The sequence below is a fragment of the Phocoena phocoena genome, chromosome 5 (genome assembly GCF_963924675.1).
Source record: "Phocoena phocoena chromosome 5, mPhoPho1.1, whole genome shotgun sequence".
In the NCBI taxonomy this organism is placed as follows: domain Eukaryota; kingdom Metazoa; phylum Chordata; class Mammalia; order Artiodactyla; family Phocoenidae; genus Phocoena; species Phocoena phocoena.
In genome coordinates, this window is record NC_089223.1 from 30,386,503 (window position 1) to 30,409,323 (window position 22,821).

The window sequence follows — 22,821 nt, forward strand, 5'->3', positions numbered from 1 at the left end:
ACCTACTCTTAAAAATTGCCTATATTTGCTGTCTCCAATCACTCTCCTCTTCCTCTTGAATCCATTTCACGATACCAAATCCAACGGTCAGTTCTTCATTGTTTGCAGCATTTAGCAGCCAATCACTTCTTCCTTCTTGAAACACTTTCTCTACATACTTGGCTTCCAGAATACTTCTGTCAGTTCTCTGCCTTCCTCTCTGCTTTCCTCTCAGTCTCTTATTGCTTCCTGCTTATCTCATCCCAACTTTGGTGTGATCAGTCCTTAAAACTCAGAGGGTTTTATTTATGTTCACTCCCTAGGTGACCTTATCTCATCTCTTGGCTTTAAATACTATGACATGCTGACAGCACCCTAATCTAGCCCTTCAGTTTGTGGAATCTCCTCATTCCAGAATGGTATATTCAACTGCCTAGAGGACATCTCCAGTTGGACATCTATCAAGCATCTTTTTTTTTTAAATATTTTATTTATTTATTTTTGGTTGTGTTGGGCCTTAGTTGCGGCACTCGGGATTTCCGTTGCGGCGTGTGGGACCTTTCGTTGCGGCGTGCAGGCTCTTCCTTGCAGTGTGTGGGCTTCTCCCTAGTTGTGGCGGGTGGGCTCCAGAGCGCATGGGCTCTGTAGTTTGCGGCACGTGGGCTCTCTACGTGTAGTTTGAGGCGTGTGGGCTCAGTAGTTGTGGCGCATGGGCTTACCTGCCCCGTGGCATGTGGGATCTTAGTTCCCTGACCAGGGATCGAACCCATGTCCCCTGCATTGGAAGGCGGATTCTTAACCACTGGACCACCAGGGAAGTCCCTATCAAGCATCTTAAACTTAACATGCCTATGAATGAACTTCTTATCTACCCCTCAACAACAACCTCCCTCTACTGTGCACCCCATCTCAGTAAATGGAGAGCCTACACTTCCGGGGGCTCAGGCCAAAAATCTTGGAGTCATTATTGACTCCTACCCACAACCAAATCCATCAGCAGGTCCCATTCGCTCTGCCTTTAAAATGCAACCAGATCTGCCACTTCTTAACCACTTCTGTCTCAATGGCCCTGGTCCAAAGCCACCATCACCTCCTGCCCAAATGACTGCAATAGTTTTCTGACTGGTCTCCCTGTTTCTACCCCTGACCATTCTCAATCCAGTAGCCAATGGGATCCATTTAAAACTTTAAGTCAGGTCAAAATGTTGCCATTCTACTTAGAACAGAAACCAAAGGCCTCACAGTAGCCTATGAGGGCCCATGTGGTCTGGCCTTGTTCCCTGTCTGACCTCATTTCCTATCACTGGAGCCCCTGGCCCACTCTGCTCTAGCTTCAGTTTTTCTCAAATATCCCAAACACACCCCTGCTCAGGAACCTTGTAAGTTATGCTCTGTGCTTCAACCCCTTTATCCCAGATAACCCTTTGGCTCACTGCCTCTCTTTCCTCAAAGTCCTGCTCAGAAACCACCTCAGCGATGCCTCCCCTGACGGCTCTATCTAAAAGTGATGCCCACCCCAGCATCCCTACCCTGTTTTACTTTTCTCCAAAGAATCTGTCATGATCTGAGCTAAAATTAGAATATAAACTCCATGATGAAGGGCTTTTGCTATGTTGTCACCTGACTATTCTAGAACAGCACCTGGCATGGGCACTGAGAACATGACTGCTACATAAATGAGTGTTGACCCTGGACCTGGGAGGCTGCCAGAGCATGGAGGCAGATTTCTAGACAACAAATCAGAAGACTTAGATTTAAATCTGATTACTAGACTAGGAAATAGAAGCTTTGCTAGTGAACAGTACGATACAACTCGTTAAGTCATTTAACCTCCAAGAACCTCAGTTTCCTCAATTATAAAATAGAAATGAAAACATGCTTCTCTCACAGAGTCAATGTGTGGATGAAAATGTTATGCAAATGTAAAATACTGTCAAGCTTCTGTAACTGATCACGTTAAACTGTTTAGAATCAATGTAACATTTGTAGACACTAGTTCATGCTTTTTGTAAACCAAAAAAAAAACCAAACTTGAATTATAACAAAGATTTTAAACAGTCCTTCCTGCTCTAGAATTTTTAATTGTCTACACTATTAATTATACACATTAGTATCTTTTTTTTTTTCTTGCAGTACGCGGGCCTCTCACTGTTGTGGCCTCTCCCGTTGCGGAGCACAGGCTCCGGACGCGCAGGCTCAGCGGCCATGACTCACGGGCCCAGCCGCTCCGCGGCATGTGGTATCTTCCCGGACCGGGGCACGAACTCGTGTCCCCTGCATCGGCAGGCGGACTCTCAACCACTGTGCCACCAGGGAAGCCCTAATTATACACATTAGTATCTTAATACTGGTGTCTAACTTCTAGCCTCATGGCTATAATTATTTTTGTTTCCTATTCTGAGACCTTATCTATTCTCTTCTAAATAGGGACAGAAGAGACTTGGTATCTTGAGGTCTTTGGTACTTGCATTTGGCTCTGGAACTGCCCTTCCTACAGCCGACAACCAGGCAAAGCTGAGGCGGGATCTCATAGAGGCAGCAATAAGAGCCAGCTTCCTTAGGAAATAAAACATCACTAAAATGTCAAGACAGTCCAAAAGGTATCCAGAGAATGTGGACCCCACCGAAGCACAGCTGGCAAGAGAGGCATCTGGAAGCGGCAAGAGGCATCTTCTCTAAATTCTACTTTTATTTCAAATTACATAACGAGAAATATCAATACTTCTTTTAAGTTAGTTTAGTTCTTCACAGAAATGACTTAATCGTGATTCAAAATGATGGCATCCCCATTCAGTGAGAGATAATGTAAAAAGCAAGAAATGCTTCTTAGTCACCTATAAATGTGCTTTTTATAATATTGTAACAAACTCATTGAATTAATTGCCAAGGGGGAAAAAGTTATCTCCTGACTAAAGAATATGGTTCCTATTATCAGATGATGTGAGCTATGTAGTTCACCTTTTTTTTCCCCACACCTTGATCTTGAAAGCTTCAAGTTAAATAAATTCTCGATTTCAGTAACTGTAATAATCCCATTCTCAATATTTGCAAGTATAAGCTCCCCCTTCCTCCCACAGGCCTTCTAATCCCGTTCACTTTATGTACCCACGATGCCCTCCTGTGCCAAGCAACAGGCATGGAACGTTAGGGTCTCAATAGCTGTCTCATCATTGCCATGCTTTTAAAAACAGCAGCAACACTTGCTCAGTACTTAGGTTCTGTGTCTTGTCTAACTTTAAAAGTTCTCAAAACCAGTCTGTGGCGGAGCCAGGAAAGAGGCTCAACACTCTGGACCAGGACCAGGACCAGGACCAGGACCCAGCGCTCTGCCCTCGGGTCTCAGAGCCACCCGCCCCTCCTTTTCTAATGAACAGGGTACCAATTGTAAGGCAAAACCTCCAGGGTTACTTCCTTACTCCGCCTCTCTCGGACTAGACCGTCAGCTCCTGGGGGGCAGGCACTCCCATGATTCATGCCCCTTTATAGGTCCTGCTCCTTGTACACAATAAACATCCAATAAATATTCCCTGACTCAGGGAGGCAAGGAACCAGTTACAACAGGTAGAGATTGAAGCAGAAAAGGGAAAGTGAGAAAGCAGGACGTATTGGTCAGCTAACTGGCTGGCTTATTTCCTCTTTTTTATCTTCTCCTGTCAGTCCTGTAGCCGTTCTCGAGGCCCAGGACTCGGGGCAGACCGCTGCACAGCCCTCCATGACCCAAGCTCAGGGACCTGCCCTGGACTGTTCACCCTCGGCCGGGGGGTGGGGGAGAAGATGGGAGCAACTAGGGCAAGTCCCTGAGATGCGGCAGACGGGGCAGAGGGAGCCTGTGAGCCTGGCCTCGGCCCACACCAGGGTCTCTGCACTGCGTGAGCCCTACTCCTTCCAGCGCCCTCCCCCAACGGCCCCTTCTCCACCCGCAGGCAGGAAGCCCAGGCACCCTGCTCTGCCTCGGGCCCTAGCTCCGCCCCCTGGGTCCTGCAGCTGCACCCTTCAGTATCTGGGCTGACCAGGGTGAGGACCAAAGGACAGGAGGGGGCGAAGCCGAGGACCAGCTAGGAGGTGAAGCTAGCCCTGCCTCTCTACTCCCCGGCGGGCCTCGCCCTGGGAGCCTGAGTCCAGACGGCAGGAAGTGCTGGCTCTGAGGACAGTAACATGGGCCCTGCGGGCTGTGTCTTCCTGCTGCCCCTTCTGCTGGGGATCTCAGGTGAACCCCTGGGGTGAGGCGAGTCCCGGGAGGGGGCTGCACAGGGCCTGGGGTGTGGGCCGCCCTCGGCAATAAGAAGCCATCCTGGGTGTCCCCACGGTCCACCTTTCCTCTTCCTAGGCACAGATGACCAAAGAATCTCGTGAAGTCAAGTAAGGCGCCCCAGCCAGGGCCAGCATGGGAGGGGGGGTGGGAGGGGATGGGGCGAAGGAGGAGGGAGGAGGGGACACCAGTGTGGGGAGGGGGCAGGCCTCCCAGGATTTTCTCCTCTTTGTCCGCAGTCTGTGGGTGGCCCACGGCCTTATCTGGCACTGCCTCAGGCACGGAGGCCAACGTGGGGCAGTGGCCCTAGCAGGTCAGCAACCGCCAGGGCTTGTTTCACATCTGTGTGGCCACCCTCATCTGAAAGCAGTGGGTACTGACGGTGGCAAGCTGCTTCCGGTGAGTGCGGAGCCTTGCTTCGGGCAGACCCATCAGGGACGAGGGTGACTGGAGCTCCTGGGCTGAGGACAGAGAGTTGTTTACCTTGCACTGCCCGATACAGTATCTGTGCCTAAGAGTGGGTCCAAATGTTTCTTGCCCTAGCTCTCAGTTCAATACGACTACTCTTAGACTTCGGGTATCTTTACGTTTGACAATCATCTTGACTGAAATGAGTGCCTAGAAAATGTCACACACACACCCCACCCCCCCCCATCTAATTCTTTACCCAAGGAGACATTCCCCAGGGGGAGCCACTCCCTCTACTGCATGCCCACATCCGCATACCACTCTGGATGCACAGTTCTGAGCCCTCTTCACTCTCCCTAGGTGGCCTCATCTACTCCCACGGTTTAAAATGTCATAGATTTGTTAACATCACCAGCTCGAACTCTAATTCTGATGCATTTCCATTCAGATATCTCACTGGTATCTCAAAGGTGATGTAATCAAAAGAGAACTACAATTCTACCACCAGCAATATCCCCAAACCTTTCCTCTCCCTTTCTTCCCATCTCATTCAACAACACAGCCAGTTGCTCAAGCCAGAAATATGAAGTCTCACTTTCCCTCACCCTTCATATTCACTGCACAAACCAATTCTTCAGTTTTACTTCCACAGAATACTTTCACTCCAGCACAAATGTTCTGGACCACTGCAATAGCAAAATAAGTTTTGCTACCTTCATACACACAACAAAGTGATTTTTTTTTTAAAGTCAGAGGCAGGATCGTGTCATTCCCCCCTTCCAATCCTCCAGTCGCTGCTCAAGCACCTAGAATAAAACCTATTAAGCTATGAACTGCCAGGTATCTGCTCATTTCCCTAACATCATTCCATTCTACTCCAGGTATACTTCAATTCCTAGAAACTGCCAAGCTCTTTCTTATGCTCAGCGCCTTTGCATACGCTATTCCCTCTGGAATGCTCTTCCTTATAGCTCTTCTCATGGCTGACTCCCACCTTGTGGGACTCAGTTGAAAAGTTACCTCTTCAACAAGACCTTCCCTGATCACCAATTCATAGGCTCTTCCCCCATCTTTTACTCTCTACCTCAAAATCCTGTTTTCTTCATAAAATTTATCACAATTTAAAATTTTATACCTGTTTACTTGTGTGTTCTCTCTCTCCCTCCCTCCCTCTCCTCCACCCTCTCTCTTTCTCTCTCTCTCTCTCTCTCTCTCTCTCTCTCTCACACACACACACACACACACACACACACACACATAATCCTTGAGACCAAAAGCCCTGTGAGGGCCAGATTGTGTCTAAGTTTCATTTATATTTTCAGGAGATGCTCAGCACTTATTGAAGGAACATATGCTTAGGAAGAGCTAGACGAAAAATACAACCTCCAGAACTCTGGGCTCTGCTGTGACACTCCATGACAGAGTCACAAGAAACCCACGGTACTTGCTCTGCTCCTCTTCTTCTCAGGTCTAAGGACACCAGAAAATACAAGGTATTGGTGGGGTCACTTCAGGTCTCTGGTCACCAAGACTCCAAAACGACGATCATCCCCGTGTCCAGGATTATTCTCTACCCCAACTTCCAGAGAAATGCATCCAGCGCCATTGCTGTGGCAGAACTGGCCCACCTGCTTTCCTTAGGCCCCGCTGTCCTGCCCATCTGCCTCCCATCATCGGCAGTCCAGCTGAAGAACTCAACCTCCTGCTGGGTGACTGGATGGGGCAATTCTGGGATATCCCAAGGTGAGGATAAGTAGACTTTCTGAGCTCTGTTTCCTCCACTGACAGTCCCTCCCCCTACTCTCTATCCCACTCCTGGCACCAGACGTGGTGCACTCCCGCTCTCCGGAAATTAATCCGAGGTACTGCAGACTTCAGTTCTCCTCAACCCCCAGGTTTCCTCTGCCTCCTTCATACTTCTGCTGCTGTAATTGCTTTGCTTATCTACATCTGCTTCTGCTCTTGTTTCACAATACTACTAAGACCTTAAAAGTGAAAAGGACAGGGCAATGAATTTAAGGAGAGTTGTCAGTTCTCCTTCGGCACCTGGGTAGAGTGTGTGCGGGTAGGTGGGTAGGGGGAAGCAGACACAAAGATGGATCCAGGAAAGTTAAGAGTGCTCAGCAGGTCCCAAGTCAGACTAGGAGAGTAGGGCTACATGTATCAATAGTCCTTTTTTAAAAATTTTTATTTATTTTTATTTTTGGCTGCCTTGGGTCTTCATTGCTGCATACAGGCTTTCTCTAGTTGCAGCGAGCGGGGGGTACTCTTCATTGTGGTGCACAGGCTTCTCATTGCAGTGGCTTCTCTTGTTATAGAGCACGGGCTCTAGTCACGTGGGCTTCAGTAGTTGTGGCGCACGGGCTTAGTTGCTCCACGGCATGTGGAATCTTCCCAGACCAGGGCTCGAACCCGTGTCTCCTGCATTGGCAGGTAGATTCTTCACGACTGTGCCACCAGGGAAGCCCTCAATAGTCTTGATTCTTCTTAATCTATTAGATCCACCTTCTTATGTTCTATGGAATATAAAAATATATTCCAAAGCCAAACAACTTAATACTACATCTTTCATGATTTTAGGTTTTTCTGAATCAGAAGATTCTTCTGTTTTTTGTGGTACAGCAGGAGCAACTGCCATCAGTCCTGTTCAGACCCAGGGAACTCAGCCTTTAGACCATTTGCCAAACCAGACATCAGAATGCTGCCTGTTATGGGGGCAGAAACTTGAAATCAGAGCTATCCCTGAAAATCAAAGGCATGAAAGCTATTTCCATAGCTGAAAGTTGCTTCCTAATTTTTTAAGACAACTTTGACTCTTTTTGCCCTTACAGCTATGAAACCATCTTATACGCTGAAGGAGCTAAAAGTGCCCCTCAGTGATCTCCAGACATGCAACAACCGCCACAGAAAGAAAGCTTGTTGCATGGAGTTGAGCCCATCAGTGAAGCCATGATCTGCTCCAGGCTCCCAGTGGGTCAGACAGATCAGTGCATAGTAAGAATCCATTCTATAGGCACCTTTCAGAGCCCTTCCATTCCCCAGTGTGCTTCCTCCATGTCTCGTAGCTTCGGGGTCCTTGCGTGAACCCAGGAGTGTCTGGACAGGCCCTAACTCCACTGCTCTTGGCTGAATTACTGGAGTCTCTCCCTTTGCCCCGTGCATGGCCCAGCCATCTTTCCTCTCTCCCCCAGGGCAGTAGAGGAGATCCCCTGATGTGTAAAGTGGAGGATTTCTGGGTCCTGGCAGGAGTGGTGAGCTGGGAATCAAACTGCATCAGAACCAATGAGCCTGGAGTATTTACAAACATCAGTTTCTGCAAGTCTTGGATTGAGAAGTCAGCCATCTCACACGCTGACCTCAGGCCGGACTTCTCCGGGCTCTTCCCTGTTGTGCTTCTGCCTCTCATTTTCCCAGGGCTACCCTAACTGGATGAGGTCAGTATGGCCAAGGTGAAGTGGCAATTAAGAATGACGGAGAAAGTGGAAATTCTAGAAGTTGAAGATTTTGAGGAGCGGTTCCGAAGCTTTAGCAAGACAGATGCAGTTCTGCTACCACTGGGTGCAGCCCCCAGGAGCCCAGTCTGCTTGCTGCCTTGTCTCCTGAAGGTCAACCTGGGAAGCAAGGTCCCCGGCATGAATAAAGTTTGGTTGGTTCTAACTATTACTTCTCATATTCACTTATTTTTTTATGAAACTGGAGTCAGGGTCTGGGGAAATACAGAAGCAAAGAACTTTAGGGCTGAAAGGGATCTGGAAATCACCTGACCCAACCAATTCATCACATTCTAAGGAAGAAGTAGCTAGGGTACGGAGAGGTTAACTAGTTTGCCCTTGGCTGAAGTCAAGATGAAAACCACCCAGTCCGGGACTAGACCGGGTTCTGAAGAAAAAGCAGGGACTCAGAAGATTACAAGGTTTCAGTTGAAGCACACCAGGCAAAAGGAGCCTAGGGCAGTGTATTGGCTATCTATTGCTGTATAACAAATTACCCCAAAACATAACGGCTGAAGATAGCAAATGTTTACTATCTCTTGGTGTCTGTGGGTCAGTAATCAGGGAGGGCCTAGCCAGGTAGTTCCGGCTCAGGGTCTTTCAAGAGGCTGCTGCTGTAAACTACAGTCACCTCCAAGCTCAAATGGAAAGGACTTCTTGCTTCAAGCTCACTCACACGGGCCTCTCTGCAGGGCTGTCTCAGGGCAGCTGGCTTCACCCAGGATGAGTGATACAAGATAAAGCAAGAGAGAATACCCCAAATGGAAGCTATAGTCTCTCTATAACTCAAAACGGACATCTCATTACTTCTATTGTATTCTATTCTTCAGAAGTGAGCTGATAAGAATCACTGAGGACATCTCAAAGGCTGCATTCTGTAAATGCAATAAGGGAAGGGTCTGGATTAAGGAGCTGAAAACTGACTGTGTTTAGTGGTCACAGATTAAGGAGAGGCATGGGGGCGGGTTTAAATTGAGGTTTTCAGGGAGAATGCCTTCGGAGTCTCCTGTTCACCCCACCCACTAAGAGCACTTCATGGTTGTGCTCAGAGGTGCACTGGGGTTAGGGAAGGTGTTTATTAGAGAGATATCCAACTTGCAATATCCTGTGACCAGAGAGGGGTCCAAGAACATGTCTCATATAAGAAACGTATGGCTGCTTTATCCCCATCCTTTTCCTGGGCCTGTGGTATACGTATACAAAGAGTAGTTAGGAACATGGGATCTGACCCTGGCCAGCAGTGAGTTAATTTATGGATTTCATAAGATACTGATTAAAATAATACAGGATGCTCTGTATTACTCAACAAATAATAGTGAAAAATGATTAGAAGGAGTTTGGGCAAGATGGTGGAATGAACAGCAGCAAAATGATCATCCCTTGCTCAAATTTCATTAAATACCAATAAAATCACTGTTTGAGAATGAAAATTTTCATTAATAACTGCAAAGATAAGATAATTACATAAAAATAAGGAAATTAAATCTGGGCCATTAAAAAGCTTTCCACACATACAAAGAAAATAGTAAGAACTTGGAAAAAAATTAATTTTCCAAATGCAAAAATTATACAAAGTATAAGCAGGATTCAAAGATTGATTACAATTTATTCTCAAAGGAACACTGTTCATGTTAACAAGATCTTCTCAGATTTTTTTTTTAGATGGCAACACTACAGAATTGGAAGCAAGGCATAATTGACACTGTGCCAATGCTTCGGCAAAAGAAGAGATAAACCTATTAAACATGTGAGATGCTAAATAAGTAAAAAACGATAAAAGAATGTGAGCGAAGAGGATGGATCTAGATACTAAAGCCAAGAAATCCAACAAAGAGATAACAGCAGGTTTTCGAATCATAAAATAAAATAGTTGGAAGGTACCTTACAAGTTATTTGGTACAACTCTCAGCTCAAGGCACGTTTGCTTGTTTCACAGACACGATGATCTTACGCTTCTTAATATCATAGAACTGGAAAACTATCTAACTAACTAACTAACTTTTGGTAATGGAGGAAAGGGAACTATTTTTACTACATGGCACTGTCCCACCACTTGCCCACCAGAATCCTCTAAAACTGAAACTTAATAAGTAAAATATACGCAAAATGGGTGAGATGGAAGGAGATGGTTTTCTGTAGAAAGGATGCCCAAAATTTCAGTAAATACACGTCTTACGTGTCTTAGGAGTAAGCTAAACTTGGAGATTTGGGTATAATCTCAAAGCAGCACACCAGGAACAAGATCATACCTGAGAATGCTTAAGTGTAATCAACAGTATTGGGCACTAAACTGAAGAAAAACATCATTAGGAAAGGGAATGGTCAGCATGGAATCTAAGAAAGCACAAGCCAGGCAGCTCTGTGTTCATCAGACCCTAGGCTGTAAAGGAAGAGAGACTCTTGAGTCTGATGAATATAAACTTTGTATCTATTTAGAAAAACACGCTCTGTTATCGATAAGCACTGACTCACTCAGTTTTTGTGAAGAAGGGATATTTCCTCCTAGTGAGTGATTTGCCACTTCCACTTGTTCTGATCCGAAGACTCTTCATCAAACCACCACCCACCTACTTATTTGGTTTCCCAACTCAATATCGAGAAGGTGTGCCCTGGCTGGGAAAAATGCAAATTCCAAATGATAAAAATGAATAGTCCTCTTTGCAAATCAACATTCTGGTTCATATACAAGTCTCTTAAATTTTAGTGAGTTAGTCTCTTGAATTTGATCTCTTCTAGGTGCTCTGACAAGAACTTCAGAAGCTAAAAAGCTACGGGATGACTTCAGCCTAGTCATGCTGCCTGCCAAAGTGGATTCTCTGAGGGTCATGCCATCTTTATCTTACCTCTAACTATGGCAGGAACTTGTACTTACTTATGCCTTCTATCAGTTACTATGCGGGCCACTTAAAAATCATCTTATTTTGTCCTAACAACTCAAGAAGGTATTACTTATTCCACTTTTACAAATGAAAACACACACACAAAAAACAACTGAGGATCAGAGAGGTTAAGTGACTTGCCTAAGATCACACAGCTAATATTTGATTAAACAGATTTACCCTGGACTGTCTGACTCAAAAGATTTGGCTCTTTCCACTATACCAAGTTACCTCCATTTACTGTTAGAAAGCTCTAATAAAGGTCTTCCTTATACAATGCCAAAATAACATCTGCCCTTTGGTTCTTGTTATTTGTACCTCTTATTATACTCCAGTCTCCATCTGTAATTATTTGAGCGCACACAGCTTTACTTCTTCTGAATAGATAAGAACAACCTTGAGAAAGAGAAACTGCTGTCCTAGTCATCTTCTTGCTCTTCTAACAGCATCTATTAGAGTGTCGCAAACAAAGTATCAAATCTTATTTTCTAAATAACAAAATGAGAGCAATAGACTGTAGAAGGCTAGCTGTCAAAACAGAAAGGAAGAATTCATTTAGTATAAGTGAATAAACATACAAACATTTTATTTTAGTGATCAAAAGAACAGGACCAACTCTTGCAGAGGGGAACTAGTTAAAGGGCAGTAGGGCCTAAGGCAAGCAGGATGGAGTTCCGAGCAGGATCAGTCCCTGTGGAGGAGGGGAGTGCAGGGGAGGGAAACCGTAGACTGGACAACGAGGTGGAGAGCAACAGGAGGAAGAAGGCCGTCTCTCAAAGGCTGTCCAGGCCTTGGCCCTGACATAACGGAGGCCAGGTATACGGACTAGTTCTAGGACATACTGGTTAGTGGAACCACAGCTGGACTAAAAGTTTCCTGTCCAAGTTCAAGAACGAAGACCAAACTGAATCTTTTAATAGAGGGCATAGGCGTCTGTTGCTGCTACACATGTGCTAGAGAAATCAATTATGCTTTTCTTTTTAATGTTTCTTCATTGTGGTAAAAGTCACATAATAGAAAACACACTCTTTTAACCATATTTAACTGTACAATTCAGTGGCACTGAGTACATTCACCTTGTTGTGCAACTCTCTCCATCATCCGTCTCCCGAATTTTTCACCTTCCTAAACTGAAACTCTGTCCCCATTAAACACTAACTCCCCATTCCCCCTCCCCACCCCTAGCATCTAACAGTGTACTTTCTTTCTTTTTTTTCTTTTTTTTTTTGCGGTACATGGGCCTCTCACTGTTGTGGCCTCTCCCGTTGCGGAGCACAGGCTCCGGACGCACAGGCTCAGTGGCCATGGCTCGTGGGCCCAGCCACTCCGTGGCATGTGGGATCTTCCCGGACCAGGGCACGAACTCGTGTCCCCTGCATCGGCAGGCAGACTCTCAACCACTGTGCCACCAGGGAAGCCCTACCAGTGTACTTTCTGACTCCATGAATTTGACTAGACTATTCTAGGTACCTTGTGTAAGTGGAATCAGTGAGAAATTAGTTATTCTTTAGGAGAATTTTATAAAGACATTTACTCATTTTATAAAGAGATTTATTCATTTTCAATTATTCATTTTCAGATCAATATAACAGATTGATCTGATGGATTGAATTAGAAAAGGGACAATGGAATCCATTTGCCCTTCTTAGAACTACAGATAAAAAGCTACAAAATTGGGGGACTTCCCTGGTGGTCCAGTAGTTAAGATGACACTGCAGGGGGCGCAGGTTTGATCCCTGGCTTGCAGGAACTAAGATCCTGCAGGTCGCAAGCTGTGGCCAAGAAAACAAAACAAAACAAAATCTACAAGACTTGCAATTCTACTGTCGTCCCTGTTTTATTTTCAGGGTGCTCAAGAGAAGACTGCACCCTGAAGTGGCATCCTTACTCTACAGCAGTGGTTCTCAACCAAGGGTGATTCTGCTCCCCACCCCAACCCCAGGGGATACTTGACAATGTCTGAAGACATTTTTGGTTGTCACCACTAGGGATGGGTGGTACTCCTGGCATCCAGCAGGTTAAGGCCAGAGATGTGCATAACGTCCCCCAATGCAGAGGACAGCCCCCCACAAGAAAGAATCATCTGGCCCCAAACGTCAACAGTGCCAAGGCTGAGAAATCCTGGTCTACAGGTACCATTCACATCAATCTAAGCCACCACCAAGATGACCTGTTTGCCCAGAATTAAGTTAGTACTTAAAACTAGGATATTAGTTCAACAAAAACAATAATAAAAACAGTGGCTACTATTTATTAGTTTGTGCTTAAATAGCCTAAACGCAAGCTAAGTACTTGCCCTCTATCTCATTTAATTCCTACCAAAATCTTGTGAGGTATTATTATTCCCATTTTGCTGAGATGAAAAGGTTGTAACTAGGCAACAGCCACATGGCAAGCAATAAAGCTCTTACCAACACCACCACATGGCCACTTCCCAAACCAACAGTTATTGTGTACGGTAGAGGTATTTAAAGATAACGTTAATGATAACAGGGTAATGATCTGGGAACAGAGACTCTAGGACCTCGAGACAGGGCATGAAGAGAAGGCAGAAAGCGACAAGGGCTGTCTTCAGGAAAATCTCTAGAGTGGATATCAAGCACCTGCTCTCTCACTTCCAACTCCTCGGTACTTCCTTACCTTAGAAGAAGCAAGGGAGCATTAAAATGGAAGACCCGACACATTTCTTGATTGCTAAACCAACAATAATGAAATATTTGCAGAGGAGTAATGGAGGTAATAGATAAAGATAAGTAAATACAGGTAAATAGATAAGGAAGTCAAAATTCAATGTTACATCTGCAAAGACACTTTTGAGATCATCAGCTGATTCCAGTGCCTTCATGGTACAACGGGAAAACACAGGCCCTAGTGGAAAGGTGACTTGCCTAAGGTCATGCAGTCTTCCCCATAAAAACGACAGCATAGCTCTGTGGGCTGAAAACCAAAGACGATTTCTCCAATATGATAGAAGAGATTAGCTTAGATTTAGAAAGGACTCATAGGTTCCAACTGTCTCTTTAAAAATGGACATTTTCTTACATAACTCAGTATCATTATTACACCCATCAAGATTAACAATACTTCCTTCATAACATCTAAGACCCAGTTAATTATCAAATTTCCTTGCTTGTATCAAAATGTCTCTTAGGGTTGATTTGCTAAATCAGGATCCAAACAGGGGCCACACACACTTATGACTCTTATGTTTCTTTTCACCTAGAGGAGTTTCCCTCCCTTTGTACCCTCATACCATTGACTCGTTATAGAAACCAGTGTTAGTTGTTTTATAAAATGTCCCACATTCTGGATGTGACTGTTAACTTCCTTGGCCTTGTAATTTAACTTACTCCTTCATCCCTTGTATTTGCTATAAGTGGAAGTAGCTTTAGAGATTCAGGTTTCACTTTTTTGACAAGAAAACTTCATTGGATATTCCTTCACGTTACGTCACATCGGGAGGCTCATGTCTGCCTGATCCCACTTTTCATGATGTTAAGATGGAACAGATCATTCAAATAGTAACAGCCTGAGCTGTTTCATCTAAAACTTTCAACTACTGAGAATCATCCCCTGAATCAATTATCTCATAAAGAGCTGTAAGTATTGCTTTCAAATTCTATCACTTTCCAACCAGTAAGAATTTATTAGCTGAAATTCTTCCCTCATCAACTAAGCCCGTTTTGTTACCCTGAACTACAGTTTGGACAAGAAAAGCAAGATAGCTATTTAATTCTTTCCTTTTACTTCCAATTTTAATAGTAAGGAGCTCATGTCTTAGTTACAATAAAGTTTACTTCCAACTAAATTAGAACCAAAAATATATTTTCACAAAACATTTAAGCAAAAGGGAAAAAAGATCGTCTGAATGACCCAGTTAATATGTAAAGAGTTTTCAGTGACCACAGATTTGTCCAGGGATATTAAAAACGTCCAAAGGTCTAGGACAACCACAGGACCCTCAGAGGGAAAGGAGTGTCTGGTCAAATTTTGTTCGTTTGGTAAATCAACAGAAAGACCTGTTCAGACCTTTAGTAACTTTGCAAAAAGATGATCTTTACTCCAAACATGACCTGAAGGCAAATCTCAAATTGAGGTCTGACTCTTAAAAGCTATATTTAAGTGAGTTGATTAAATAGTTAAAATTGCCTGTGAATACAATAAATTAATTGGAATATCAACTGTGATATGAATAAGGAATCTTTTCTCTGATTAAATGAACAGGACAAAATTGCAGGTTGCAATATTAATTTCAGGAAAAAATTAAGGTGAAAAGTACCTAGAGGGTCATCATATAATGATAAAAAGCACAGTGAGTGGTGGACACATAACCAGAATGAATGGATAAACCACACACACAAAAAACATAGGATGCATAAAACAAAAACCATTAAAAATGTATGGAGGAGGGCTTCCCTGGTGGCACAGTGGTTGAGAGTCCGCCTGCCGATGCAGGGGACATGGGTTCGAGCCCCGGTCCGGGAAGATCCCACATGCCGTGGAGCGGCTGGGCCCGTGAGCCATGGCCGCTGAGCCTGCACGTCCGGAGCCTGTGCTCCGCAACGGGAGAGGCCACAACAGTGAGAGGCCCGCGTACTGCAAAAAAAAAAAAATTTGGCCTTTAACACCAATCTGAGAAATTTAAGTAGGTAGGAAGCCTCTCTATTCAGTGAATCTGGATATAAGAGGTGTTGTTATATATTAATGATGTGCTGTATTTGTTTTAAGGTCTTGCCTATCCTTTTCTTTCCAAAGGAAATCTCTGCAGTCAGGTGAGTGGTCTCCCCTTGGGCCCAAAACTGCTGGGTTTGGAACTGGAAGAGGATGGAGTATGGAGGCTCAGGAGGACTCAGGTCCCAGGAATGGATGGGAGTTTGGAGATGATAAGATGGGGATCAGAAGAACAGCACAACCAGATTCCCATGTTCCTCTCTTTCCTCTTTCTCTAGTGTGCAGACGACCTGTACACTCGAGCCGTATTGTGTGTGGTGAGCACTGGCCTTGGCAGGTCAGCCCGTACTTGGGCGAGTCCCACGTCTGTAGAGGTTCCCTCATCAGTGACAGGTGGATACTGACAGCAGCACACCGCCTACACAGGTGAGTCCTAGCTGGCGCCTAGCACACAGAGAGGTTCTTGATAAATATCTGAATGAACCCAAGAATGAACCAACAGACTAAGGAAAGTGCCAAGACGAACAGGCAGAAGGAAACCTAGGTCATCTTGGACTAGGGACGGGGCATAGAGGTAGAAAAAAAAATGATGAAAATAGTCACTATATTAGAAACTGCTTACTTTTCACCACATCACTTCCTAAACACCAGTCAGGGAATTCTGTCTTAAGCTGCTTTGGGTCACAAACACAATCTCTGAGAGAAGTAAGGTACCATGTGGTGAGTAAGCTGTAGAGAGAGGCACATGTAAAACTGATGTCTCCAGCCAACAGCTAATGAAGACGTGACAGACCCTCCTGAGTCGGGCCTTGAGACGACACTGCAGTCCACCCTGAGTGCTGCCTGGTCAGAGGCACCCAGATCCTGATCCACAGAAACCGTGAAATGTTTGCTGTTCTAAGCCTCTAAGCTTTGTGGTAACTTGTTATGCCACAGGAGATGACATATATACAGAAATCAAAACGACAGGACTTTTCAATAACAAACTGAAAGCTCAAAGAAAAGAGAGTAATAACTTCAAAATGCTGAGAGAATTCCAACTTAGAGTTCTGCTCATATTTACAAATGATCAATCAAGTGTGGGACAGAAATAAGACATTTTCACATATACAAAGCAGAAAAAATATTACCCCTCATGCATATTTTCTCAGGAAGCCATAGGAGAATGCGCTTTACCAAAATAAAGGGTGGAGTGGGGACAGGAAAACATGGGATCCAGAAGAAACAGAATAAAACGCAGAAGAAAACCCTCAAGAAAATCATAAAGAAAAGTACCAAGGTTGGAGTTAGAGGGCAGAGGTCTTAGAAAAAAAAAAAGACTTCCCTGGTGGCGCAGTGGTTAAGAATTCGCCTGCCAATGCAGGGCACACGGGTTCGAGCCCTGGTCCAAGAAGATCCTACATGCCGCAGAGCAACTAAGCCCATGCACCACAACTACTGAGCCTGCGCTCTAGAGCCCGCAAGCCACAACTACTGAGCCCGTGTGCCACAACTACTGAAGCCTACACACCTAGAGCCCAAGCTCTGCAACAAGAGAAGCCACTGCAATAAGAAGCCTGCGCACCGCAACAAAGAGTAGACCCCGGTCACTGCAACTAGAGAAAGCCCGTGCGCAGCAATGAAGACCCAATGCAGCCAAAAAAATTAATTAATTAATTTTAAAAAAGGATAGTATTGATAAAAAGCCTAACAGGTGTCAACATATTGAGAGATTTACACTTCTGGCAGACAGTTTGGGGAACAAATAATGAGTCAGTGATAGGTACATAGAAAACTAAAAAAAACAAACAAGTGAGACCACATTATTAATTCCAGGAGAAGCAAAAAGTTTTACAAGAAATCGCATTATGGTACTCAATATGGCCTCATAGTGAATAATGTTTTCACAGTCACAAGAACATACATACTAAATACTCATCTAACAGAAAGTTATATTAGATGAGGAGGATGGTGAAAAGGAAGTGCGGAGTTGGCAGTAATTGTTGGGTCAATCCTCACCTTCTACAGGAGGAATACAATATTCTAAAACTGAAAGAAAAATATTAATGGCAATATATAGGGTTTCTTGAAAACACTAGGGAAAATGCTAAAAGAAAGAGCTAAGAGTTGAAAGTGATTGCCTTTGGATAGCATGAATTGAGGGCAGTAGGGCAGAGAACTTCTGTTATTTATTTATTTTATAAATCTGATCAAACTACTGAACATTTAAATTACATATATATCATATATATATATGAACTTTGGTGGTTATATTTTGCTTTAATTTTTAAATTTAGAAATGAAGGTCTAGTGCTCAGAACTCAAAAGTGAAAATAAAACAACAATGACTGTTAAGCATATAGGCTATGGCTGAAACCACGGAGAATAGTAGAAGTGAATAAGAGAACCAGGGAAAAAATACAGGACAAAACTCTGGCCATAATCATATAAAAGGAGACCACAGAAACAGCAGATAACAAAAGAAAGAGTGATCAGGGAGTGAGGGAAGGAGAAAAGAAGACAAACCAACCCTATGCCAAGTTGGAAGCAGCCTGGTTAATTCCAAGTCTGTTACTCTCCTTTCTTACCTAAAGACTTAGTGCTACACACAGGCAGCTTGTTCTGACCCAGCTGTAGCACAAAAGCATGCTCCACTTTTATTCTCCTCTTTCTCTTCCCCTTAGGCGCTGGATTCCTTTCTTATATACTGTGTGGCTGGGATCAATTGACATAGGCCATTCAAATACAGGCGTGAAGTATCGTGTTCCAAATTGTCATCCATCCCAAACACCACGGTACCACGGCAGACACTGCCTTGTTGAGGCTGTTCTCGAGTCACCTACAGTTCTTCCATCCTGCCTATTTGCTTGTCCAGTGTCAAAAAGCAGTGGACAATTCCAGACTCTTGCTGGGTGACTGGATGGGGAAAAGCAGAAGATGAAGGTGAGAATGGGAAGAGAAAGGGACTGTTTTATACATCACCTTCTTGTACCCATTCTAGAATATTCATATTCTAGGCATTTCATTACTACGGCAAATATTTTCAACAAAACCAGACACTATCTAAAAGTCTTCAAATAAAATGTTTGCTTATTTATATGTTTATTTACTCTTATATCCTGCCTAGAGTCTAGCTATAGCAGCAAGAAAAGATACTAACAATTTATTTAATTTATTTTTTAATACTAACAATCTAAACACACAATTACCCCTCTGAAACAGAGGTTAACAAGCCTGATGTAAGGCTGGAAAGAGTCTAGTACTTTAAATCTGTTTTTAAAGTGTTGTGTTGTGTCACTCTTTCCCAGGATAAGGTAAAGACAGGAAATGATCTGGGAGCAGAAAAATGAGAAAGGAAAAAGTTTTAGAATACTGTTGAATACTCACGTCTTTACTTAATCAAAATGTATCAGCACTTCTCTTTATTTAGAACGTTAGGAATGCCCCAAGTGGCACATTAGAAAAGCCCCAAACAAACAGAATTTTGAATTATCCATTGTTTTAGATTAACTGTACCAAAAAAACTCTTCCATTAGCCAACATGATTGGAAAGTGACTGTGTTCTGCTTTTGGATTCCCATTCAGAGATGTCTGCATATCATGACTGAATGTTGTCCCTGCACCTTTCCAGGCTGCTTTTCCTTTCACTCCCATTTATCTCTACATATTCTGACTACCCTACCATCCTCCAAGAAGCAGAAATACCCATCACTGAACACCAGCATTGAGAAATAATCTACAACCCGGTGGGTTACCTACTACCACAAACAGAGCCTGTCATCCAGGAAAGCACGATTTGTACTGGTGATCTTGAGAAAAGAAAGGATACTTGCCAGGTCAGGGTTTGCTCTTGAAATTATTTTAACATGAGATCTTAATTTGGATCCAGGTTTGCCCATCTGTAAACAACAGTGAATTGGGAATCAGGAGACAAATATTCCGACGATAATTCTGTGTTAACCTGGATAAGTCACTTAACCTTTATCTATTAATTTAATCTCTTCAACTACTGATCTAGAGCAATGCTAACCACTGGTGCTTCGATTTTCACAGTCTCATATGTTTCTATAAATATATTAAGAGGTTGACATAGAAGTGCCAACTTTTTAATTTTCTGAAGTAAGAAACATTTCATTGTACACTTAAAAGATGTCATTCCATTGTCTCCTGATCATAACTGTCTGATGAAAATTCAGCAATCATTTGTGTCTTCCTCCACTGGGTGTGATGTGTTTTGTTCTGGTGGCTTTCAATACACTGTCCTTCATATGTGATTGTTAGAAGTTTGAATGTCATGTCCTAGGTGTGATTGTCTTTGTCTTTATCCTATTTGAGATTCACTGACTTGTTTTTTTAATCTACTCTTTTACCTTTCATCAAAACTTGGGAAATTTTCATTCATAATTTCTTCAACTATTATTCTGCCTCATTTCTCTCTTTTCCCCTTCTGGGTGAAACTGAAAATTTGTAAGTTACAACTTTTGATATTTTCACACAAGTCCCTGATGTTTTATTTTTACCTTTTTCTGTTTTTCAAATTGGATAGTTTAATCTATATTCAGAATCATTGCTTCTTTCTCCTGCCAACTACATTTTACTGTTAAGTTCATCTAGTGAAATTTTTATTTCAGGTATTTTATTTTTTAGTTCTAGAATGACCATTTGGGTTTTACTTCCTCCTTCCCTCCCTCCCGCCCCACTCACACGCATTTTTCTATATCTCTGCAAAAATTTCCTGTCTGTATATTCATTATTTACAAATCAAACAACAATGAGACACAACTTCACACCCAGGAGGATGGCTATAATCAAGACAGATAATAACAAGAGTTGGCAAGGAATGTGGAGAAATGGGAACATTCACATACCTAGTGAGAATGTAAAATGGTGCAGCCACTCTGGAAAACCTCAAAAGGTTAAGTATGGACTTACCATATGATCCAGGAATTCCACTCCTAAGTACACACCCAAGAGAAATGGAAAATACATCCATATAAAAATTTGTACATGAATATTCATTGCAGCATTATTTATAATAGCCAAAAAGTGAAAACAACCCAACTGACCATCAACCGATGACTAGATAACAAAATGTGGTATGTCAATAAAACGGAATATTATTTAGCCATAAAAAGGAATGGAGTACTTACACATGCTACTGACATAACATGGATGAACCTTGAAAACAGTACGCTAAGTGGAAGAGGCCAGACATAAAAGGTCATATATAGTTTCATTTATACAAAATATCCATAATATGCAAATTCACAGAGGCAGAAAGTAGGTAACTGGCTGGCCTAGGCCTGGAAGGAATGGGAGGAAATGAGGGTGACTGCTAAAGGGTATGGAGTTTTTTTTGGGGGGTGACAAAAATGGGTTGTGGTAATGGTTGAGCAACACTGTGAATATACTAAAACTGAACTTTAAATGGGTGAATTGTACAGTATGTGAATTATATCTCAATAAAGCTGTTACCAAAATAATAGCAAGATTGAGAGATACATCACCAACTACTGTCACCACCATTTTATATAAGAGAGCATTATCTTAACACTAAAAAAGGACCTAAAAATAGAAAAATAAGGACAGTTCATTCAACTGAATGAATTTAGTGAAAAACTCATCATATTTATTTCTTTTCAATCAGAGATGAGTAGTTTGAAACTACTGATGTATTTAGCTAAGGTCTCTGCCAATTTCAGATTCTATGATTCTAAATTTCCATGTCAGTGGGAAATCCAGCTCCCTCCGGATTTTTACAGCTCCATGGGCTCCGCTGCCCCATTCGAAGGAACCTCCACCCCTGTGACCACGCTCCTCTTCGTGGGCCTTCTTCACTAGGCTCATGATCTTTCTCTCTTCCTTAGGGCGATTCTGGAGGGCCTCCGTCATGTCATATTGATGGTATATGGATCCAGATAGGATTGTCAAGCTGGGGAACAGGATGTGGTCTTTCTTTTCCTGGGGTCTACACCAACGTGACCTACTACCAAAAATGGATTATGTCCATTATCTCAAGAGCTGAGGCCTTGGATGCCAACAACCTGGACTTATCTGACTTCTTGCTCCCTACTGTACTGCTGTCTCTGGCTCTCCTGGGACCCTCCTGCGCCTTTGGGCCTAACATTTTACCGGGAGAGTAGGCAGTGTAACTGAAGCTGCTGGCCAAGTACAGGGCTAGGAAGGAATGCGTGGAGAAGAAGCCCCAGGGGCAGAGAACTCACAAGGAGAGTCGCTGGGAACTCTGGATGACTTCATTAAAATGAGAAGTGATTTTGTTTTTGAGATTCTTGATTCTGGAAGGAGGTTTTCACTGGCTGGAATGTGAACAACTGAGAAATAAGAATGCCACTTCTGTGCATGGCATTCTTTGTCCCTGACTATGCATCTTGCAAGGCAGGAGGGATGCCTTCCATGAAGAAGTATTTACAGACACAAATGAAATGGGGACAGAAGCAGGCAACAAAAAAAGTATCTGGGAAAGCAAATGGGAAGGTCCTCAAGAAAGTACATTATGGGTTTACTTCGCGCCCATAGGTTACATTATGAGCATCTTATCTGGTCTGTCTTTCTCTACTTTCTCTTCGCTTTGTGCTTCCCCTCTGTAACCAGGCATCAAATAAGAAATCCATGTATGTAGTTCAGCTCTGAATATTTCTGAAATGTTTACTTTTTGAAATAACTACCACCAAAAATGGATTAATGCAATAATCTCAAGAACTGAGGTTTTGGGCTTCAATAATCTGGACCTATCCAGGTTAATTTTACTTCTTAATAAAGTACTTTAAATGTTTATAAGGAAAAGATTATTTCCCTTGCTTAACTAGCATGCTTCTTTTTGTTGAACAATCACGTGACCTGTACTATTTCCTTTTCTGCCTAGGCTTCCAGGAGCTCAGAGCTAAGTTTTATACATGATTTCAGTCATTACCTTTATCCTATACTCTCTGGTATAATTCTACTCATACTCCTTTTTATTTCAATCATCCTTCATTTCTCATTTGAATGAATTTAAGTTTTGTTGCATCTGTGTCTTTTGGGGTAAGTCAACTTCAAAAACAATGTTTTTGGATAAATAAATACATTTAACAGGAAGTGAGGGTAGGTTTGGAAAGTTAAAGCCCTTGCTAACCCTGAACCTCTCACCTCTCCTCTAGGCTGCCAC

At 43.2% G+C, this 22,821-nt stretch overlaps 1 protein-coding gene across 1 annotated transcript; it reads left to right on the forward strand.

The window, feature by feature from the left end:
- The first annotated feature begins 8,103 nt into the window (after nucleotides 1–8,103).
- PRSS48 (serine protease 48) lies at nucleotides 8,104–21,908 on the forward strand. Its single transcript, XM_065877204.1, is given in 10 exon segments — nucleotides 8,104–8,282; nucleotides 15,762–15,778; nucleotides 15,956–16,103; nucleotides 18,341–18,415; nucleotides 18,417–18,482; nucleotides 18,484–18,594; nucleotides 19,327–19,492; nucleotides 21,524–21,787; nucleotides 21,790–21,838; nucleotides 21,841–21,908. Coding segments are annotated over 10 exon segments (1,143 nt in total).
- The last annotated feature ends 913 nt before the right edge of the window (nucleotides 21,909–22,821 follow it).